Here is a 23,513-nt window from a genome sequence, read left to right as displayed (position 1 = left end):
GTTAAAAGCCCCCCATGGATACTGAAAACTGTGGATAATAGTGCATGTATTTATTTATTTATTTATTTATAGCATGTATACCCCACCCATCTATTGAGTTGACTACTCTGGGCAGCTTCCTACATATATAATAAAACAATATAAAACATAACAACATTATAGAGATCAGTAATCAAATTATTCAAGATGGAAAGAGATAAGAGAAAGGAAATCAGATAATAACTGCCAGGTTTTCAATTGGCTTTTAGAGGTGCCCAGCAAAGGGGCCGCATGGATTTCAGGAGGAAGATTATTCCAGCGGCGAGGAGCTACCACCAAGACGGCCCGGTTTCTTGTTTTTTCCTTCCGGACCTCCCTCGGGCATCAGGCTCCTAAGCCTCACCTCCTGACTAAATCGGTGGGAGTAGGCGTTACGCCAAGTATTGGGGCCCTAAACTGTTTAGGGCTTTGTACGTAAGCATCAAAACATTGAAGTCAACACAGAACTGAATGGGCAGCCAATGCAAAGCGGCCAGAGAGGGAGAGATATGATGATATTTTCTCACTCCACGAAGGAGTCTGGCTGTCGCATTCTGCACCATTTGGAGTTTCTGCATCAATCTCAAAGGTAGCCCCACATAGAGCGCATTACGGTGGTCTAATCTCGAGATTACAAGCGCATGGACCAGAGTGGTGAGTGCCCCAACATCAAGATAGTGACGCAGCCTGTCTATCTACCAAAGATGAACAAAGGCGGTTACCGACCACTGACGCCACCTGAGTTTCCATGGTGAGCGCCGGATCCAGATAGAGCCCCAAGATGCGAACCTCACTCTTTCTGGTAGGAGTCACCTCCACAAATGAGAGAGAGTTGTCCCAGACAGCTGTTTTTGGGGCCACTCACCCTCGGGACCTCCGTCTTGTCCGGATTCAGCCTCAGCCCTTTTTCCTACATCCATTGCAGTACAGATTACAAGCAGCGCTGAAGGGACAGGGCTGTAATAATCACTAGCATGGCAAAAGAGCAAAATCCAAGAATACGTATTGTGACCTAAATCACCAGAACTGGCCAACCAAGGGCGCCAGAGGCCATGCTATGGATTCTTCAACAATAACAATACCTAGTACGGTCCTGGGCTCCCTGCAGTGGCCAGTTTGCGTAAATACATTGTGAAGATACCTATTTCTAGTTTTTTCTTTTAATCTTTTTCAGAATTTCAGACCACGGATAAATGAAACTGTGGATCCTGATCCAGCGGATACAGGGGTCCTACTGTATGTCCAGCCTGAGAGAAACGGATGTCTACCCAACTGTCTGCAGTACTTTTGCAGCAATGTGCTCAATGCTGAAAGGGAGACAGAAAGGAAGCACTTTCTATTCATAGACCTTTTAATTGGAATCCTATCGGCCCTTGCATAAGATATGAGTAACTTGCCATGGCTCCCTGCAGCTGATGGATGAAGTGCTCGGGTACGTCCTGGTTGCGCAAATCAGGCACACGAGCAGGCATGTGACCCAGACCCCCCCTTGGCCCCTTTCACTCAGCCAGGGCACGTTACTCAACCCTTACGCAAACACCAGGATGCAAGCACCTGCGTAGAATAGGTGCCAGCCGTCCATAACCAAAGGCCACCGAAGGCTAAGGATGGCACCAGCAATGGAGAAGGTGACGGGAGCAACTGAGTTCAGAGGCCGGCAGCAAGTCTGGCATGCAGGGAGTTGCAGGTTCAGTCCCCGACAGCCACACTTCAAAAGGTGCTGGAAAAAGGACAGGAACAAACACCCCAATAAAAACAGTAAACAAAAGCAACACACGTTCAAAGCAATAAGGCACAACAGTCCATTCAAGATCCCAACCCAAGCAGCCGGTCCATATGGGAAATCTTGCCTAAAGAGGAATGTCTTTGCCAGCTTGTGGAAGGACAGTAAAAATGGGCCAAAACTGCCTTCCAGTGGGAGGGAGTTCCAAAGGCTGGGAAAGTCTTTGAAACACCGCTGCATCTTTGATAATGGAGGGATGGTGTTAAAATACTTCTATGTGCTTCAAACAGTTAGGTTTTTTTCTTATAATATCTTTTTCATGGGAAGGGAAGGAAAAAACGTCCAAAAAGAGGCAAATAACACAACAACCCGAAAGGGTCAAAGGCTTCATTGTTTGACTGTGCCCATCCTTTTTCATTTACTCCTTTAATTTGCCCACCCCCCCACCAGCCAGCTTAGGGTTTAGGAAAGTTACTTTTGGTGCAAAAGCAGAAGATAACTTTTTGGACCACCAGCCTAGAATCCTGTCAGGAGGCCAACATCCTGTCAGGAAGAAACCAAATTTGGCGGTGGACGAAATTGGCAATTATAGGCACGTCGCCAGTGTGTCCTTCCTCAGCAAAGTGGTTGAGAGGGTGGTGGCAGATCAGCTCCAGGCGCTCTTGGACGAAACCAATGCCCTGGACCCATTCCAGTCGGGCTTCAGGCCGCGCTATGGTACAGAGACGGCACTGGTCGCACTGCTGGATGACCTGTTGAGGGAGGCCGATGGGGGCAATATGTCCTTGTTGGTCCTCCTCGACATCTCAGCCACCTTTGACACCGTCCACCACAGTATCGTCCTGGGGAGACTCTCCGAGTCGGGAGTCGGTGGTCTGGAGCTTGCCTGGCTCCGCTCATTCTTGGAGGACCGTCCCCACAGCGGACAGATTGGGGAGAGTTTCTCGGCCCCATGGAGCCTCAATTGTGGGGTCCCACAGAGGTCGATTATCTCCCCAATGCTGTTTTACATCCTTTGGAGGGACGACCCTTGCCGCAGTGAGTGAGGTCCGCAGCTTGGGGATACATCTGGACCCAGCGCTTACCATGGAAACCCAGGTGGCGTCCGTGGTCTGCTCCACCTATTTTCATCTATAGCGGATTGCCCAGCTGGGTCCGTATCTTGATCGGGGGGCCCTCACTACTCTAGTACATGCGCTCGTAATCTCAAGATTAGACCACTGTAACGCACTCTAGGTGGGGCTGCCTTTGAGGCTGATGCGGAAACTTCAGATGGTCCAGAATGCAGCAGCCAGGCTCCTTAGTGGGGTGAGAAAACACCAGTATATCTCCCCCACTCTGGCTGCACTGCACTGGTTACCTATTCGTTTCCGCATCGACTTCAAAGTGTTAATGATTACATATAAAGCCCTAAAAGGTTTGGGACCTCAATATTTGGCAGACTGCCTTCTCCTGCCCAGATCTACCCGAGTGAGCCAACATAGCCAGCGGGGACGGCTGAGGGGTCTGACGCCGAGGGAGGCCCGGAAGGAGAAAACTAGAAACCGGGCCTTCTCAGCGGTGGCCCCTCGGCTGTGGAACGCCCTCCCTACTGAAATCCGGCTGGCAACCTCGCCGGGTGTTTTCACAACCCAATTAAAAACATGTTTATTTAAACAGGCATTTCCCCTCCAGTCAATTAAGTAAAAAAAAAATTCTTTTTCTTTTTCTTCTTTTTGAATCTTGCCATCTTGGAAACGTGCTGGTTAGAATTAATTGTAATAATTGTATTATATATGTTTATTTTAATGTGTTTTAACCTATGGAAGCCGCCTCGAGTAGATGTTGTCTAGAGGGGCGGGGTAAAATAGAATAAATAAATAAATAAATAAATAAATAAATAAATAAATAAATAAATAAATAAATAAATAAATAAATAAATAAATAGATAGATAGATAGATAGATAAATAAATAAATAGATAAATAGATAAATTCGATGTATTTATTTATTTATTTATTTATTTATAAAATAAAATCAAATCAAATAGGGGAGAAATAACAATCAAAGGGATTGGTGACAGGAGATACATTAATAGGCCACAAATAAAAAAATAAAATTGAAAAATCATTTAATATGCAAGCTTTTGTGGGTGAATCAGATGATCAGAGGGATTGTTGACATCATCTTCAGGACTCAGCCAACTCCAGGGTGCTGCTGCTGCTGCCTTGGGAACCCAACCCCAGGGTCCTGGGTCTTTGTCGCCTCACAGAGCCCCCCCCCTCTGCTGGGCTATAAAAGGGGGCTTGCTGGGCAGGGCAGGAGGCCAGAAGGGAGGCCAGTGGCCAGAGGGCAGCCCGGCACAGAGAGAGCGGCCATAGCGGCCGCAGGGAACCAAGCCCTTTGGCCCAAGGCCACTTCTGAGCTTGCTAAGGGAGGATGCGAGTTCACAGCTCGAGGCTGACGGAGATCCCTGGCTTGAAGCTGGCCGGTGTCGGCGATGGACAGGGGAGAAGTCGGTGGACATCGGCCGAGAGAAGCTGGTGGGATCTCCCTGCGGACGCTGGATGAGGCCGCCAGTCAGAGGTTGACGGATGAAGGCGGTCGACGGTGGACATTAGCCTCCTGAATCCAGCTTGGGAACGCTGTGTGGATATCGGTGGATGGACGCCCCGGCGTGTGTGTGAATGGCTGGTGGAGACAAGGTGTGTGTGTGTCGGGGGGTGGTGGATTGTGTGTGTGTGTGAATGTGTGTATGAATGGGCCGGCTGGCGTTCCATGGGGATGGATGAGCTCACCCCTTATCTGTTTTTCTCTCTCTCTCTCTTGCAGGGCCCGAAGCTGCCTCTTCCCAAGGGGGATGCGAGGGACCAGAAGGCAGGCGTCTTGCTGGAGCTGAACCAGGCCCTTGTCTCCACTGAGGATATATACCAGTTTAACCTCTTTTCCAAAAGCAATAAAAGAATTTTCCGGGAATAGTCTTGAAGTGTTTTCTTTTACTTTATTTAGATTTATACCCCGCCCCTCTAGACAAAGTCTTGTTTGTCAGGGGCTGTCTCGGGATTATCTTCCCCACCCCCTCATATCGGGGACCCAATGCCTGGGGTGGGTCTTTGTGAAGTCCTGGTGTGGGTCCTTGTGATGTGACAGAAATTGGGAACATACTATTTCTCCATGGATGTGTGAGGGAGTGAGCTAGGCATTGCGGGTTCCCTGCCTGAGCTCTTAAGCAGGTATATTATGTGTCGTGCTGGACAGACACAGGAAGCCCATGAGCCCTGGTGCCATTCGGAGAGGGTTGGAGTTGGGTACCCCAACACTATGGCCACCCCGAAACAATAAACGAGAGTCGTTTCTTCCCTTCCACCACGGCTCCTGACATTTGTCTGCCTGGCCTGGAGATTCAGGGCAGCCCAGCCATTGCCTGGCACAGCAGCTCATTCTCTGAGACCTGGCAAGCCTCCTCTTCATCATCAACACCACGAGGACTCCATGGACAGCTTCTTGCAGAGTACAAGTGGGGAGAAGATAGCTTTGAAGAAGCTTGCAGTCCAACCTCTCGTGCCAGTGTCACAACCGAGGAAATGGAGATGGGAAATGATTTGGAGATGAGCATACATTAAAATACATGTGGATCCATGCCATGGAGAGATGGCAAAATAATACAATCATGCTTTAAATTCTGCTGCTTGAGGGCAGTGGCTGCCTCTGAGCGCCTCGTGGTTCAGGTGTCTACGAATGCCAGCCTTGGTTTCTTTCGGTTCCGAAATAACACTGAATATGCTTATACTGTATTATTAATATTATATTGGGAATCTTTGGGAATTTCAGCTCCTTAAGAACATAAGAATGTATAAAAACAGCCCTGCTGGATCAGGCCAAGGGCCCATCTTGTCCAGCTCCCTGTATCTCACAGTGGCCCCACCAGATGCCTCTGGTAGCACACAGAAGAGGAGCCAAAATGCAAACAAGGCAGTCATTGGAATTATGGACGGAAGGCCCCCGAGGCCCTTGGCGTCCCTGGAGATAGGGAAAGGTGGTGCTCGCACAAAGAAACAATCAGCTGATTTTTCATTTTTAATGTTACAAACAAACAATTTTTATGAATGTAAAGTGTCCCTGATAGGCAGGAATCTTTTTTAGCACTAAATACATCCGTGGTATGATGTTGAGAGTGTGCTTAAGCTTAATCTGGACTAGGTGACAGAAAGATGATTTTTGGACTACAACTCCCAGAATCCCCCAGACAACAAGAACATAGGAAGCAGCCTAACTGCTCAAACTAGGATTTCACTCCATCCCAAGCCGGCTCTTCATTGCCTGCAGGATCTCCATCTGAATGGCACTCCCACCGCACACAATGAGGACAACGGAATCCAGTTGCTGGCCGAGATGTCTTTCTTCCTGGAGCTGCTGGAGGTAACCCGAGTAGAGGAAGGCCAAGGGGGCGCCACACGCTGCCTCCACCAATATCCGCTCATCGTCTGGGGAAAACAAGGACAAGAATCAAAGAGAGGTGGCACAAGACACCAAGAGGAAAACACCAATTTCATCTGGTGATGGAAAGGTAGGTAGCATGGGTTTAGAGAGGGAGACCATTAGATAATACCAATGAAACCCTGAGGAAATACAGTAGATCTCAATTGACAAGAGAGTATCTGCAGAATGGTTTCACTTATCCACTCTCTGAAAAAAAATTTAAAAAAATATTAGAAACCATCTAGAAACACATATTTTCACAATGTGTTTACCAGAGCTGGCCACTAGAGGGAACTAGAGATCATGCTTTGTATTTCTTGTTGTTGAAAAATGCGTGGCCTCTGGCTCCCTCTATTGGCCAGTTCTGGTAATGTGAAAATACTTTTTTCTGGACTTTTTCTTTTACCAAGCTATGTATAGCATTTGCTACTATCCATGGTTTTTAGCATCTGCGGGGAAGCTTGGAACCAATCCCGCAAGAATACAGGAGTCTTACTCTATTGTACTAGAAATACCAGTGATCTTTGTCTCTGTACAAATATTATGCACAAATATTATGATGTTGTAAATAACCAGGACTTGTTGAATCCCAATATAACAAAGGTCTTTGAGAAGCTCTACTCATCTGTTAGGTCTCAGAGACTGAGAAAGTAGCTTTTTGTTTTGTTCTGTTCTGTTGTTTTTGGACTCCAAAATCTAGATCCTTCTTGAACCATCTAGATTGAATATTCTAGGGACTAAAGTTTTTAAAAGTGTAAAAAGCAGAAGTACTTTCTACCGGTTGCAAGAAATGTTCCAGAATCAATACTATAGTAATCTCTTCATTACGCCAATCATCTGCTCATATTACAAAAAAACAAAACTCAGGACAGCTCTCTGTGTTGTTATTGGTGTTGTTTAAAGTGAATTTCTAAGGCCTGGTAAATTGCATTCCCCAAACATGTCAGGGTCAGTTATGTTTGCTTTTTTTATTATTTTTTATTTACAGAAGTCAGTCCTCTGATTGAAGGTGCCCTGCCTGCCCAGTCCAAAGCAGATTGAAAGATAAAGAACCGTTAGAAAGGAGAACAGAAAGGCTTTGAAAATTATGGACCAGCCTTTAGTCCCTGGACAACAGATGGGGCAGGCATGCTGCTCCCCTGGGCATAGTTTTTCCCTCTAACACAGCAGTTCCCAAACTTTTCAGCATCAGGACCTCATTTAGACTTTTGAAAAACCCTTTATGCTCCCCAGCTGCAACCTCCTTTTACCATCTTCAACCCCCTTTTAACAAAAAAGAAAAGATAAAAGCCAATTCCTAATTTAAAACAAGCTCAAAAACTTAGTAAAAGCTAGTTTGAGGGAGCGATTACAATAACAACACTTACTTTTGAATCAGGTTTTGCATAAATAAATTAAAATAAATTTGAAAAATCCCAACTACACAACATACAGTGAAATTGCTCTCTTTTTTTGGCCACAAAGCATTTTTTTTAGAAGACTTCAGTGGGGACTTTTTACATTTAATATGCTAGTGAAACTGATTCTTTATGAATCACTTCAGGCAATGTGAATATCTCTCTCATATGAAATACTGTCTTTGCGGGTGGCTGTGGATTTCAGATGACAGAGACACGGCCATCGATCCACCTAATTTTTTTTTAACTTTAGCGCTGCATCACTTCAGCAATGTTTACATTTTTTTACCTTATTACTATCAATGCTGCGCTATGTCACTTAAAACGTACTGTTTGAAAAAAGAGAGGAATGCATGCATTCCAAAGGATGCCTGAAAACTGAACAGGAACTGCACAATATTGGAAACAACTGAAAAACAAAGAGGGTTGCAATCCTTGGTGATGCGCCAGGATCAGCAACAATGGAAACTGCACAGTCTTGCAAACATGCTAGTTAATGAAACGATTTAAGATCTCGCATGTAATTTCCTAGAGTGGTTTTAAGCCCCTACTTTATACTGGAGTAATAATTTCAAAGTGAACGCGCACAACAATACGAAAACCATGTGACCAAAAATCAATTTAAAATGCATCAGAGCTGAAACCAATACAAATCAGCAGTGTAACCACACCCTTAATTAAAAATGAGCCTTTCCCCCCCCCTCCTCACAAAAAGTTAATGAAAAGTGGACAGGTTAAACAGCGTTAACTTCATTAAAGACAAAACAAGTAAAACACTGTTTAGGGGGAGCTAAGCAGTAAAGCCCCACAGACTGCTTCCCCATCTCCTAGGCAAGGTGCAAGCTTAGTAAAATTCAAATCTATAAATGCCTCTATTCTTACCCTAGCTAAGTTCACTAACTGCCTTGGCTTGGCTAAGCCTTGCTATCCTCCTTCCTTATCATATGGACTCCCCTTCCTCGAGAATCCATATCTCTTGAGGCTACACGGCTACACGGCTCCCCATCTCCCGGAAGACCGACTACCCCCCCCCCTTTGTTGTTTCCTGGCTTTTCAGCCTTTGGTGGATTCCTGGGATTTCCTGGCCAGAAGCCACTTCAAGGGGGGCTTTTGCAGCAGGCAATGAAATGAGCTGCCTCTGACGGTCCAGGTGACTGGATCTACACCGCCAGACATCCAGGCCAGCGGAGGGCTGCCCTGACTTCCTTGCACCGAATGAGGTTTTCCACAAGTCCCTCTTCAAAGGGCACTTAGAAATGCATATTCACCCTTTGACTGGAAAGTTACTCTAAAAAGGGTGAATTTGGTAACATCTTTGCTGCTTCACTTTGTGTCTCTGGCATCCTGACCACGAGATTTCCCCCATCTCCTTTGTGAATCGATGGCTCATCGTTAAGGATTGCTTAAGAATCTTAATAATAATATTTTTTTCTGTATGAAAAACCTCTCTCAGTCTTGCCCCTTGAAGTTCTGTGCTGGGAACCAATGCACTATGAGGTTTGTCTTTCTCTTGAAACAAAGACAGCTATTTCTCAATGTACGTACATGCAGATATATCTATCAGCAGGTGTATAGGTTATGCAAATAAATTTTCTTCCTACCAGTGTTTTTTTTAAAAAAGAGGAAGGGGTGATATGCAAGTAGCAGTGATGAGAATATATATACAGTGGTGCCTTGCAAGACGATTGCTTTGCATGATGACGAATTCGCTTTACAATGAGGTTTTTGGAGCGATCTTGCGCTTCGTTTAATGATGTTTCCTGTGGGTGATTTTCGCTTTACGATGTTAGGGACCTTGCCTTGCAAGACAGTTAAATTTTAGGTCCCTGTTTTTCGCTTTATGATGTTTTTGACAGCTTGGTCTTGCTTCGCTATACGAGTCTTTTAATGGTCTCTGTTTCATTAGACGGCTGTCTTCGCTTGGGAACCGTGTTTTGCTTAACGATGTTTCCTATGGCAATTTTCACTTTACGGTGACAATCTGTTCCCATTAGAATGGATTATCAGATTTTCAATGCATTTCCATGGGAAAACGTATTTCGCAAGACAATGTTTTCACTTAACAGCGATTTTCGCAGAACGAATTAACATCGTCTTGCAAGGCACCACTGTATTTTTTAGAGTACGTCTCCCAGAATACACCAGTCAGCCTGGCTGCTGGCCTTGTTGGTTGTGTGATATGGTGAGCAGTACTCTTTAAAAAACTCTCTTTTCCCGCCCATAGCCAGTGGCCCTCATAGCTGAGAAGTCCTGCTCTGCATTTTTGAGGCATCTCTCCATTTCTTTCTTTCTTCGTGGTGCCATCATGTCAGGAGAAACTTTGGGGCAAGACATCTGGGTCTTTGCAACAAACCCACAGTGTTCAGAGTTCTAAGCTGCACCAAGTAGCAAAGACTGCCATCCCTTATTCTACCGCACATGAGTGGAGCCAAGGCCATTTCTATGCATTCAATTATCTAGACAAGGGGTCCGATTCATCTCCTGTTTCTGAACGTGGCAGCTGTGGAGGCGGACAAAACAAGACCGCCTATCAGCCACTAGGGGGAGCACTCTGCCTAATTTTGTTGGTCCGTCATGTGCTCTCAAGTTGCTTCTGCATCAAAACAACGCTAACAGGGTTTTCAAGGTGTGCAGGATACTAAGCTGTGGTTTTATCACTGTGTGATACCCAGAGTCGTCTGGTGGTCAGAGTGATGGAGTAGGACTCAGGAGGCCTGAGTTTGATTCCCCGTCTCTGCCATAGAAACTGTGCAGGGCAGGGGTTGAGGAAGAAATGGTCAAACCACTCCTTAAATATCATACTGATCTTGAAGCCCTAATATGCTCACTGTAAGTCAGTTCCAAAACTTGACGGCACATAACCATAAAATTATTACTGTGACTCAACAGTGAGCTCCCTCAGCAACACAGAGATTTGAACCCAGGTCTCTTGATTCCCCGTCAGTCACTCCGTCCACTACACCACACAGTCTCCATCGAACATGTATTTATAGCTGTAGACAAAGACCTACAGAAAGTAAGCTGCTTTCATAGCAGCTCCCTGACAGTCAGACTCTGGCCGGGAATGCAAATATTAGCCCTGTTCGATTTCTCTTGCTTTCTTTTTTTCTTTCGAGGAACAAAAACAAAATAAACCTCCAACTTCTTTCTTTCCTGAATATGAAGACATAGTTTTTGCTAAATTCTTTCAAAGAGGAACTGAAGATTCTCCACCCTTCTGTTCTTAGAGCTGTTCGCAAAAAGGAGAGGCCCATGTTGCTTTCGACTGCCACACCGATGTGAGCGGAAGCTTTTTAGCAAATTGAAGAAAATAGTTGGTACTAATTGTGCTCATTCAGTACCCACAGCCTCAGAGAGGGAAGACAAGGACTCAAGACCACAAATATGGGTTTTCAATTTCTCTTGCATTTCATTTTTTTAGGTCCTTAAGGTTCTGCCAACCCAGGGATGAAGAATTGTGCGAATTTTAGTAAATTCTTTACAAAAGTGAACTGCCACAAATTCTTCCTGGACAACTATCAAACTATCTCAAATATTCAATTTCTGGGCAAGGTACTGTAGTGTGTAGTGGCTTCTCAGCTGCAAGGCCTTTTGGATGAAGCGGATTTCCATCTGGCTTTAATCCCGGCAATGGGAAGAAGACTGCTTTGGTGGCCTTGGTGGATGACCAACACCTGGAATGGGGCGGGGAGAATATGTCCTTATCGGTTCTGCTGGACCTCTCAGGAGCTTTCAACACCACCAACCAAGGTGTCCTTCTGGACTGTCTATCAGGGATAGAACCTGAAGGTACTGTTTTACAGTAGCTCTAGTCCTTCCTAGAGGGGAAAACTCAGAAGGTGATGCTGTCCCCCCATGGTATTTCGCAACTACATGTAACTGCTGGAAGAGGTTGTTTGGAGTTTTGGGGTTCGGTGTCACCCATTCGCAGATGACACCCAACTCTATCGCTCCTTTCCATCCAATTTCAAGGAAGCCGTCTGGGTTCCAAATCAGTGCCTAGGGTCAGTAACAGACTAGATGAGGTCAAGCAAAGTGAAACGTAACCCAGACCAGACAAAGGTGGTCCAGGTCAACTGAAAGGCAAAGGGGGGAACAGGAATGCAAACTGTGCCGGATGGGGTTACCCTCCCCCTGAAAACCCAGGTCGACAGTTTGAGGGAGGTCCAAGTTCCAGCTGTGGCCAAGAGTGCGTTTGCACAATTGAAACGGGTGCATCTGCTGCATTCATTAAGAGATCTGATTTGGCTACTGTGGCACATATGTCTTTAAGGACATCCCGCTTGGATTACTGTAACGTGCTCTCCATGGGGCTGCCTTTGACGACAGTCCAGAAACTTCAGCTGGTTCAAAAGGCACATGACAGGCTGTTGATCGGAGCCAGTTAGAGGGAGTATTTAATGCCCCTGGTACAACAACTGCACTGGCTACCAGTCTGTTTCTGGGACCGATTCAAAGTGCTGGTTATAAAACCCTGTACAAGTTGGGTCCATCTACCTGGAGAAGGACTGTATCTCCCCCTATGAGTGTTCCCAGTCCTGTCATCAGAGAGGCCCCCCTCTTGGTCCCATACCATCTCAGGCAATGGGGACACAAGTGAAGGCCTCTTGAATCCCCTCATCGGGAGAAAGGTGGCTTATAAATGAGACAAATGAATGAATGAATGAATGAATGAATGAATGAATGAATGAATGAACATAACATGAAAGGGGAAGCTTCTTTTTGGTCATTTTTTCCCCGTTTCCTCATCCATGTGTTTTCAGCACTCCAGAAGCTCTAAAGAACTCTTTGAGACTATTTTTAAAAAAAGCAGAGGCAAGGCAACAGAGATTCAGTCTACTCCAAAAGTAGGCAACCATACCTGAGAAAAGTGAAATCAACAGTATGATTTCAGTGCCATCCCCCCAAATACGAAAACAAAAGCCACACACCCCGAAAGGACCCAAAATGAAAAAAGTACACAAGCTTCCATGAATCACATCCCTAGTTTCAGGTTTTTCTACCTATTCAAAATTCCTACCTCCAAATGTTCTGATTGGCTACTGACAATTGTTGTGAAAAAGGTGATTTGACAGGCAAAGGTTACGCAAAAAGAGAGAACGCAAAAGAAACATGGAAATGTTTGTGCACCCCTGTTTCATAAATATGAATCGTTCATGTTTTTAGAGGCTTGCTCGCCCATCGCCGATAGAAGATGGATTACATGAAAGAGAGCCTCTTTGGGTTTTTCTCTCACCCATGTCTGTCCACCAAGCGTGTTTCCACCTTTTGATCTGTCCCCTTCACACCCAGCTGAAAACTCACCCAGGAATTGTTCGATGGCCTTCACGGCTTCCACATCTTCCAGCACGTGGGAGATGATGGGCCACTCACTGGCACAATCCAAGGCTCTCTGTGCCACCGTCTTGGCTCCCAAGCAGGTTGCCACACTGTAGGTTGGCAGGAAAGAACAAAAGGAGTGGGTACCTGTACCCAGGAAGACACGCACCCAGAAACTTAGACCTAGACAGATTTGTTGTGATGGGGCTCTGGTGGAGTCCCGGTCCCTTCCCTAGAGAGCAGGGAGACCTGTGCATTCCATGGGCCAAGTGGCCTAGGGAGGTCTTCTGAGCAGCCTCAGCACCCCTTCAATCCCACAAACCCACATCAATTACAGTCATGCCTTGCTTTATGATTGTCCCGTATAACGACGAATCTGCTTAACGATGCCTTTTTTGCAATCGCAAAAGCGATCACAAAATGACGCTTCCTATGGGCAAAATCCGCTGTGCGATGATCGGTTCCCTACTTTGGGAACCGATTTTTTTGCACTACAACGATCAGCGAACAGCTGATCATCAGGTTCCAAAATGGCCCCCTGCTGTTTTCTAGGATGGATTGTTCACTAGACAGGCACCAAAAATGGCCGCCGTATGGAGGATCTTTGCTGGATGGTGAGTTTTTAGCCCATTGGAATGCATTAACCAGGTTTTAATGTGTTTCAATGGGGTTTTTTTCTGCTTTACGATGTTTTCGCTCTACAGCAATTTCGCTGGAACGAATTAACATCATTAAGCGAGGCACCACTGTATATTGTTCTTGTATTTGTGTTGTAAGCCGCCTAGAGTGGTCGCAATGACCAGATAGGCAGGCTATAAATGGAATGAATGAATGAATGAATGAATGAATGAATGAATGAATGAATGAATGAATGAATGAATGAATAAATAAATAAATAAATAAATAAATAAATAAATAAATAAATAAATAAATAAATAAATAAATAAATAAGGTAAAGCTAGGAGCTACAGCCCAGTGGGACCCGGACAGCTGCACTTGCCCACCTCAGAGGTGGAGCAGGTTCTGTCATAAAAGGCAAACAGCTAAATCCAGTTGTTAGTCCTAACTAAAGTAGGCCTGCGCTAAAGAATGGGACCTCTAAGTTGCAGTTATTCCAAGGAGTCTCGGCTTTAGATGGAAATCAGAGAGGCTTCGTCCTGACTGAGGCATTATGGGAGCTGTAGTCCAAAACATGAATAATCCCAAGTTCTGGTTCGGTCCCAAGTTCCTTCCACAACCTAGCCAAGAGGACGATTACATCCCAAATGTCCCACCTGGTGATCTCAGGCAAAGTGACCAGTCGCCCAGCCTGGAGGGCTTGGTTGAAGCTGTTGGCCCCTCTCGTCTCCACGGCGATGATGGGGACGTCCAGCCAGCCCACCTCCTGCAGGCCAGAGACCACCCCGGAGAGCAGCCCGCCGCCTCCCACCGCCAGCACGATGGCTCCTGGCTTGGCGTCCAGGGAATCCTTCAGCTCCTTAACGAGGGTGCTGTGGCCTTTCCTGGGAGGGGAGAAACAGACCCCAGGAAGCAACTAGTTACTTACAAGCAATGAGTTGCTAGCAGCTAGTTAATAAAATGAATAATGGATAAATAAAGATGAGTGGCGTGTAAATAATTATTGGCAAGTTTCTGAACTGTGGCTTACACTTTCTGTCCCAAAATCCACCGAATTAATGGGACTTACATGTTGGCATATCATGTGTCTTCATTTGCCCTACACTTTTTTCTAGAGTTTGATTAGATTTCTATTATTTATTATAAACTAACTTAAGCCCAATTTGTGGTAGAAAGGTGGGAGATGTAAAAATAAACCAATATATTCCCCCCTCCAAAAAAACCCCCAAACCTAATTCACAGTATGGATTTAAATTTAAAAGGGCTCATTTAATTCTTGTTATGCAAGGAGTTTAATTTTACTACATTTATAGTTACAGGGATATGGTCTCACAGAATGGTGGAGGGGAACCATCAAATGCTCTGATTAAGAGCAGTAGCTCAAAATACTGCTGCCGATGCCTCCTACTCAGTTTAGAAAACTCTGCAGTCTACGGGTATCTTGAAATGCAACTGACTGAAAAAGAATAATGCAGAATTGCAAGTATAGTCCCCGGCATTGGTTCAGCACTTAAAAGAACACTGGAATAAAAGTTTCCTCAAGGGAACGCACACAGCAATTCGTATACCATGTGACTGCCACACGATCGTAAATCGCCCTAAACGACACCACTGCATATCCCCGTGTATTTCAATGCATCTTGATAATGTAAGCAAACCCTGTGATGGTTGCAACATGGAGATTTCCCAATCCCATGGGGCCGAGTATCATATAATCATGGAATAATTAAGTTGGAAGGGGCCTATAAGGCCATTAAATACAATCCCCTGCCCAATGCAGGAATCCAAATCAAAGCAGATCTGACAGATGGGTGTCCCATCTTGCTATCTTTTTTTAATCCTCTTTTTTCCTCATAACTTCTGATCCTCTATGAAGCCTGGTGAATAGTAAGTAAAATATTTTTCTCCCTATTTCTACCAAAACATAGCCTCCTAGGTGTTAGTTCTACAAAGTGCTGGTTATGGGAAGGGGCAGTTTAATAAAGGGAGCCTTCTAGCTAATTCTGACTCTAATTAGCTGGGCTTCTGCTGCACATTTAAAGGAAGTCAAGCAAATTCCTGTAACACTGAACATGGCGCACTGTAACCAACTGTAGATTCACCTCTATGGTTCTTACCACACTAAAGGATGGTCGAAAGGGTGGACACTGACCCAGCCGTCTGCTTCCGCAAGGTCCATTGCTCTCTTGTTGGCCTCATCCCATGCCTGCCGTCGCGCACACACAAGAACAAAACAAGACAGGAAAACCTCCGTTCAGGGAAGGGTGCTGCTGAATTCTTAAGCCTACATTAGAAGGTCCTCTTCTGAATTAAAACCAGAGCTTCCTGGCCCAAATGACACAAAGGAACAGACCTCTCCAGACGACCTCAATCCTGTAGTGTGGAACTGGGGAAGACTGGGAGATCCCTAGATGATGTGACAGAGAGCTATCAGGTCAGAAGATGGCACTGGGTCTCCTTTCAGGCTGAGAAAGCTTAATGGCTTGAAAGCATAGTCCTCTTAGAGAATTGACCAGTAGAATTGGCCCTACCATGGGGTAGAGTGGGGAGTCCTGGACATTCTTTATTATGTTTTTAGCACCACAGATGCAGAGAGGTGCTTGGGTACCAATAACTTGGCTGGCTTTAAGGTAAAGGTAAAGGTTCCCCTTGACAATTTTTGTCCAGTTGTGTCTGACTCTAGGGGTCGGTGCTCATCCCCGTTTCCAAGCCACGGAGCCAGCGTTTTGTCCGAAGACAATCTTCCGTGGTTACATGGCCAGTGTGACTTAGACACAGAATGCTGTTACTTTCCCACCGAGGTGGTCCCTATTTATCTGCTCACATTTTTGTATGCTTTCGAACCGCTAGGTTGGCGGGAGCTGGGACAAGTGACAGGAGCTCACTCCATCACGTGGATTCGATCTTACGACTGCTTGGTCTTCTGACCCTGCAGCACAGACTTCTGCGGTTTAGCCCACAACGCCACCATGCCCCACTGGCTGGCTTTAGGAACTGGCTTTAGGAACTGTCCATTTGTGTCTCAAGCACCAAGATAACTTGGGTGGAACCTGAACAAGAGACACTCTTGATTGTTGTTCGATCAATTATCAAGTCACTTCCAATGTTTGGTGATGACAATAATATTTTCAGGGTATATGAAATGTTCAAGGAGTGGTGTTACTCTTGCATCACCCATGCTTCTGAATCATTTGGCTTCCCTCCCTCTATATACCTGCCCAAAGACTTCCACCTCTGCTCCTTGCTCCTCAAGTCTCTTCACAGTCAACTGGGAGGTGCTTCTCGGGACGACAACGGTAATAGGGATCCCTAGTTTTCTGGCAGCGTAGGTTGCAGCGAGACCAGCATTGCCACCTGCAAGGAATCAGACGAGAGAAAAAACAGTCGTAGCAATTGTTATTAATTTATCTTAAAGTTGCCAATGAGCAATACCAAGCTCCCTTCCTTCCAATCATCCCATCATCTAGGCTTCACGACATCCCTCCCTGCAGTCCAGCTTTTTTCCATTCTCTTAAGGTGCCCAAATCTCCAAATCAGCCTGAATCACTTTGGATCCTTTCTTTTTTTGCCCTGGAACCAGATCGGATCATTTTGCTTTGCTCCGGGTCTCCAACAGATCAGCCGGAACCAAGCCAATTTTGGTAATAATTTGAACTTCGACTGAATCTGGCACACCACCCTATTTCAAAGGCAAGGAGTTATTTATTTACCAGATGAGCAAACCAAATGTTTGCAGCCATTCCTGGCGACCTGAAATGAACAGAAGAGAATAAATGGTTACTTTCTCTAAGGTTTCCCCATTGCCCTGTTTCTTTACTAGACTTTGTGATAATAACACTAAAATAAAATCATACAAAACTTTATTATGAGTTACAGCACACTGCTGACTAAACTGGAGATAATCTCAAGGTTGACCTTTCCTACTTCATTTATACCAATATATATTAATGTATAGTCACGTGGTATATAAACCACTGGGTGCATTCACATGGCTGTCTTTTCTTTCAATACTTTTCTTCAGCTTTGCAGGCTACATGTGCCATCCAAATGAAATCAACTGACTTTCTGCTCTGTTTCAGGAGCACGCTGCTCTAAAATTGCTTTCTTTTGTTGTTAAAAATACCTAAATGATATATCACAAAAGCAGCATCAAAGTTAATGTGGAAAGCTTTGGAAGGCAACATTGGAAGATGCTTGATAACAGAAGATTTCCATTGGCAGTTCTTCAGTTTTAGGGCACTTTGTTTCTCAAAGGACACTAGTTAGGGCAGTGATGGCAAACCTTTTCGAGCCCGAGTTCCCAAACTGCAACACAAAGCCAACTTATTTATTTCAAAGTGCCAACACTGCAATTAAACTTGAATACTGAGGTTTTAGTTTAGACAGAACAACTGTTCCTGCACTGCAAGGGTTAAATGCTTCTTCTTTTTTCTAGGGGCAGTATTAACAGATAAATACTTACAGGCATCTAGACTGGTAATTGCAGCCCTCCGCTGGACCACTGCACCAACAGAGGGGAGTGCCAAAATTGGAGGACGGGTAAGTATTTTTTGATGGCAACTTGTGGCTCATGTGCCCATGGAGAGGGCTCTCTGTGCCAGCTGTGGCATGCATGACATAGGTTCGCCATCACTGAGTTAGGGTGTTTTCCCACATTGACAAGGGAAGGGCAAACGGGGATGAATGTAGCAAGGTAGTGATATAGCGTTAAACTCTTGGAGTAGAGAATACTGATACATCACTTAGCATTTTAAAAAAAATAAAAGGGGGAACAAGCGCGGTAGCCATGCAGTGCCCATAGCACAAAAAACACAACTGGGTGCAAAGTAAATTGACAGCAACTTTCACACACGCCAAACTGGTGTGGATCAAAGCAAATCAGGGATCGGATCATTTTTTAAAAAGCCCATGCCAACAAGATGGGGGGGGGAATCAATCTGTGGGCCAAAAGAATCAATTTTACCAATGCGTCATATGAACAGAACTTTATAAAATGATTTAAATAATGGCAGAATCAATATAACTGCAGTTCCTATGGCCCGTGTAATTGATTCCACAGTAGGGGTGGGCAACTCTGAGAAGCTGAGGGGCACATTGGCAGCCCATGCAACCTTTGGCAGGAAGAGTCTGCCAGGAAATTCAGTAGCAACAGCAGTGGTTCTAGAGTTCTAGGTTATTGTCATTTAGGGTTCTAGAGTATTCAAGAGAATCCTCTTGTACTATAGTGCCCTTTGAGACCGCAGGATAGAACATCTTTTCCATTTTCCATCCCAGAAGGAAGGGACGAGAGGGAGAAGATCATCACAATTTCACCAGTGCATCCGTGATATTCCTGGACAGAGCTTTGAAATCAATGTTCTGCTTACTTATTGCTTTAATAGTAATTTCAATTTCAATTAATTGTGTGCTGCCAAGCTATTCTGACTTATGATGACCCTCCCAAGAGTTCCCTAGGTATACTCAGAAGTGATTTCCCAGTCCCTTGTTCTCATGGCACTCTATAACCACTGAGCAGGTTCCCCGAGGCTATAGAAGTGACAGGGCATGTAATCCCACTAGCCACACACCCTGGGTGATTGCATCTAGCCTTCTCCCCACCAAGGATTTTAACTCCCAGTGCTACAATCCACTAAGCTATACCAGAGCTAATAAATTAGCCCAATGCCCCACTCCTAGTGAAAGGATGAAAGACTACAGCAGTAGGTCATACACACAACAGAAAATGCATGGATTTTGGTAGTTTCTTGTATAAATAAATGAGCCAAAAGCAAATTCTTGCCCAGCCCCACTCTGATTTCACACACACATCCACCCTGAGTCTTATATGACCTGCGTCTGCTGGAAAGTAGTCATGTTAAAGTACCGTATTTTTCCCGTATATAAGACTATACTTTTGTCTAAAATCTTTAGAGTAAAAATTGAGGGTTGTCTTATACACAGAAGTAAGCTGAGGAGAGAACAAACACAAGTGGAAGGGAAAGCAGGGATCAAAGCGATCCTGCAGGGCTTTGATCCCTTTCCCCCCTACACTTGCTAAGCCTCACTTAGATTTCTTAATTTGGGGTTATGAAAGTGGGGGGCATCTTATACATGGGGCGTCTTATACACAGAAAAATACGGTAATCCTCCCCCAGACAGGATGATGGAAATCATCACCAGGACACCCATGCAATAGTATATTGGGACAGACTGTGTCCCTTGTAATAACAATGGATGTTCTTCAACCAAGCAATACCCAACATGCCTGAGGCCACATTCACCTGCTGGCAAAAGTAGCCAATGCCTCGGATCTTGAAGGAACCCGTGGGCTGGACATTCTCCAACTTCATGTAGACCTTGGTGCCAGCAGCTTGCGAGAGGGCTATGCTCTCCAGAACAGGAGTCACAACATGGAATGGTCTTGCATTGTCCCCCACAAGCATGTTCTCCATGGGAGATGTGGGGAGATTGCCTATAATGCAGACATAACAAGAGTCTGGATCATCCATTATTAGACTTTCTTAAATCTATTCCTGAGATCTTTGTACTGCTTTGTACAATGACCAACATGAATTTGACCCAGCTCCGTGAGGCAGACAGGAGGGTCTGGCATGCTCTAGTCCATGGGGTCATGAAGAGTTGGACACAACTAAACGACTAAACAACAACAACAATACAATAAAACCAAAGCAATCTATTCATATTGTAAAGCCACTCACAACAAAAACAAAAGCAATGATAAACAGCAGGGCAGAACAAAGTCAAGCAATCAGGGGCACATCTGACAAAGGGCTTCGTATGAAGGTGTTTACCTTTTATGGTTGTTGTAGGTTTTTTGGGCTGTCTGGCTGTGTTGTTGAGGTTTTTCTTCCTAACGTTTCGCCAGTCTCTGTGGCCGACATCTTCATTGGACAGGAGTCAGAACTCTGTCCGTGCTCTGGTGTTGTTTGTGGGATAGTTGCGTATTTATAGCTGTGGGATCAGCTTTTTGTCCTTTTCAGGAGACTGGGTGATTATGGTGATCAGCATGTTTTTTTGTTGTGGGTATTGTTGTGATAAGGGAGAGAGATGATCTGTCACTGATGGGTGTTGTTAGCTGGACAGCCCGAAAAACCTACAACAACCATCGTATCCTGGTCATGAAAGCCTTCGAGAATACAGTGTTTATATTTATTTTAAAAACTTTAAATCAGGTCTCGCTCATTTTGGGTTGCTGTAAAAATGGCTGAATGCACAACGTATGTGTAAGGGCAGATTAATATGATGGAGAATCATGTTTTTTTGGAGCAGCAGCGATATTTTTTTTTTTTACTTCTCCACCAGCGGTCCATTTATTTTAATATGAATATGAATCAATTCATTTAAATTGTGATCAGTCCATATGACTTTCTAAGTCGCCCTCCCGCTGGCTGACTTCCACAGCCCCTAGCCCCTGCTCTTGTTGTGTTAAAAGCAGGGAACGGTGGAAAAGCTCCACCCTGCAGGAGCCCCCTGCTACGTACTTGCTCGTCCACCCAGATCTTCTTGCAACACCAGATTCGGGGTACTGGATCAACACAAAGAGCTAATGCACAGACTCCAGAACCAGCAGCTGAAAGGGAGGCAGGCAAAATGCCACCACCCCCTCCTCTCTCTCTCCCCCACTCCAGCCAGCCAGTTTCAGCCGGTGTCTCCTCCTTTGCTGTGTGCACATGTGTTCTGTTTGCATGTTTGCAGCATGTGTCAGCTGCCTGTCACCTCCGGGCTCTCCTGCACACTTCAGCGCTCACTGTGCACATGAAGGCTGTTCTAGGGCTGGTTTGCTCAGCTGTTTTCCCTTGTACTTCCTTCCTCCAGGTGTGTGCACTTCCACATCCACCCGCCTGCCTCCCTGAATTCCATGCCTGGCTTGGAGAGAGCGCACGCATGTCTGCTCCTTCAAAAACACCAGCCTCAACATTTGTTCCAAAGGAAGGCACACCGCAATTCAAACCAACACATCTTCTTAAAAATTGCTTTCACATAAACGAGCCCTGTGTTGTTTTTAACGCTGCTGCTTCAAGTGGTGGAAGACAGCTCAGTGGTTTCAGCATCCAGAGGTTGGGAGTTTGATTCCCTCACTTGGCCTCCTTGAACCAGGACTGGACTTGATGGTCCAAAGGGTCCCTCCCAGCTCTGCAGTTCTAAGAGGATGATGATGATGACCATAGCAAGTGACTTTCCTTTCCGTGTCTCCCATTTACCTACCAGTCACACCTCCCTACATAACACAGCTGGTGCCAACGCAGCTGGCTGCTTTGTGCTGAGTTGTGTGGCCTCCTTTCTTCCAGAAGTTGTGAGGATTGCACAGAAGCACAGAGAGAACATGGAATGTCATTGTCACTAATGTTCAGAACATCCCAGCCCCCTGACCCCATCGGCCCTGGCACCATCCTTCCACGGCCTATGCAGAAGGCCAGAATCTTTCCACAGCGCATGGACTGAGTTCCTACTCCAGTCCTCTGAAGATGCCGGCCACAGAGACTGGCGAAACAACCTTCAGAACATGGCCAAAGAGCCCGAAAAACCCACAACAGCCATGAACGGCTTCCTTTGCCAACTTCTAAGCAGCCCCATTCAATGACAGAGCAGCGATGATGGAATCATACCTCCTTCTTCTCTGCTCCTCTAAAAGAGCTGGCTTCTTCCTCCTGCAGGAGAGAGTGCTTTTTTCCCCCCGACTTTCTTTCTTCCAGCTGCCTGGGAACAAAGATTAGAGGTGGAGGAGGGAGCCGGGAGAGACGCCAAGCGTGACGCTTAAGGTGGGAGTGGGAAAGGACAGGCAGCACATTTTGAGCCTGGAAATGCTTACTCTTTGCCCTGTGTTATGTGACATTCCTTGGAAGATAAGAAACAGAAGACTCGTGTGGACAGAGTTCTTTATTTCCTATTGCACTTGATTATTTTGCATTTTCTCCAGTATTTAATGTGAAGTAGGAAATACAGTCAGATGCAGAGTTTTGCAAAGTTCCTTTGGTGGACTACAGTTCCCATTATCCCCCAGCCAGCATGCACTGCTATAGGGTAACGGCTTTCTGTGCACTGGTTTGGACGGTTTGCCAAGGACGACATATTCACAAAGCCGCAAACTTTACCTCCGGAAACTGTGGAGGACTCCACCCATTGACTCCTCACATACAAAGGCTTGTTTCTCACAGATAGGAGGTCAGTGCAGAAGCTGCACATTTTAGCTTGCGACCCAGACCAGAGGAGTAGCAGCTAAAAATCTGGGGCTAACCCACCCAGACAGTTATTGTGGCAACCTTACTTGTATTCCGGTGACTGATAAATAATATTGTTTTGAATAAAAGGGTTAGTGTACATCCGCCTTTACGCCTTTTTGCAGTAAGACTTTTTCAAAAAGCTGTTGCCAATATATGCTTGTGTGTTCTAGATTTTAATAAAAGTTTGGAATGGCTAGGCAAAGTGTGGCCCAAGAGACCCCAAAGTGGTCCAGATGCAGTGGGACCCCCAAGGGCCCAAATCTACCCCCAACACCCCTACCTCCCCCCAACCCACAAACTCCATTTTTTAAAAAAAAGTTAAACATTGCCAATATAAATTAATTACCAGTCTAACAGCAGTCAACAAACAATTGGTAAGTCATACTTTGTCTTTGACAATGTTTCATGTCATAGTGTCCCAAAATGCTCACATCGGTTGAATTTTTGTTGGGTGGGAACTACGTATCTAAAACCATCACTGATGCACTCTATCGATTATTTTAAAAAAATCTTTCCTTTGCCTTCTCTTAGAGGGCTGTTCGAGAAACTGCCTGCAGCTGAAACCACTGTCCTGGATTCGACTCCAGGTGGTTTCTCAACTAGCAGGGGAGGCAGGAATACAACTGAAAACCACAGGACAGGATAGGATGCAAGGAAGTGCCCCTTGGAAGTGACTGGGTCCAGTTTAGCTTACTCTCAAGAAGATGCATGTCTTTGCATTGGGGAGGAGTAGTGAGATGACCTCTTGAGGCTTCCTGGA

The 23,513-nt window shown here is 45.4% G+C and overlaps 1 protein-coding gene across 2 annotated transcripts; it reads right to left on the bottom strand.

Moving 5' to 3' along the window:
• Positions 1-5,783: 5,783 nt before the first annotated feature.
• On the bottom strand, positions 5,784-23,268 carry SDSL (serine dehydratase like). Of its 2 annotated transcripts, XM_072983234.2 has the most exons (9): positions 23,139-23,156; positions 22,139-22,229; positions 19,793-19,983; positions 17,243-17,282; positions 16,747-16,886; positions 15,650-15,738; positions 14,189-14,416; positions 12,900-13,024; positions 5,784-6,203 (listed from the first exon to the last, which is right to left on the bottom strand). In XM_072983234.2, exons 3-9 carry the CDS (start codon positions 19,961-19,963, stop codon positions 6,010-6,012), a joined length of 987 nt encoding a protein of 328 aa, XP_072839335.2. In that variant the 5' UTR covers positions 19,964-19,983; positions 22,139-22,229; positions 23,139-23,156; the 3' UTR covers positions 5,784-6,009. The 2 variants fall into 2 exon arrangements, with proteins under 2 accessions (XP_072839335.2, XP_078238047.1); XM_078381921.1 differs by lacking the exon at positions 22,139-22,229 and having other exon boundaries at positions 23,139-23,268.
• Between the last annotated feature and the right edge of the window lie 245 nt (positions 23,269-23,513).

Source organism: Pogona vitticeps, chromosome 14 (assembly GCF_051106095.1).
Source record: "Pogona vitticeps strain Pit_001003342236 chromosome 14, PviZW2.1, whole genome shotgun sequence".
Lineage (NCBI taxonomy): Eukaryota > Metazoa > Chordata > Lepidosauria > Squamata > Agamidae > Pogona > Pogona vitticeps.
Note: the sequence above shows the minus strand (reverse complement) of the source record. Positions and strands in the feature narration are given on the sequence as shown.

Coding starts and splice junctions, on each gene's coding strand:
- SDSL (XM_078381921.1), bottom strand. CDS start 23,160: ATGAAACATTGTCAAAGACAAA. Junction 19,984..23,138: donor GAAACATTGTCAAAGACAAA/GTATGACTTACC, acceptor TCTGCATTATAG/GCAATCTCCCCACATCTCCC. Junction 16,887..17,242: donor ACATTTGGTTTGCTCATCTG/GTAAATAAATAA, acceptor GATTCCTTGCAG/GTGGCAATGCTGGTCTCGCT.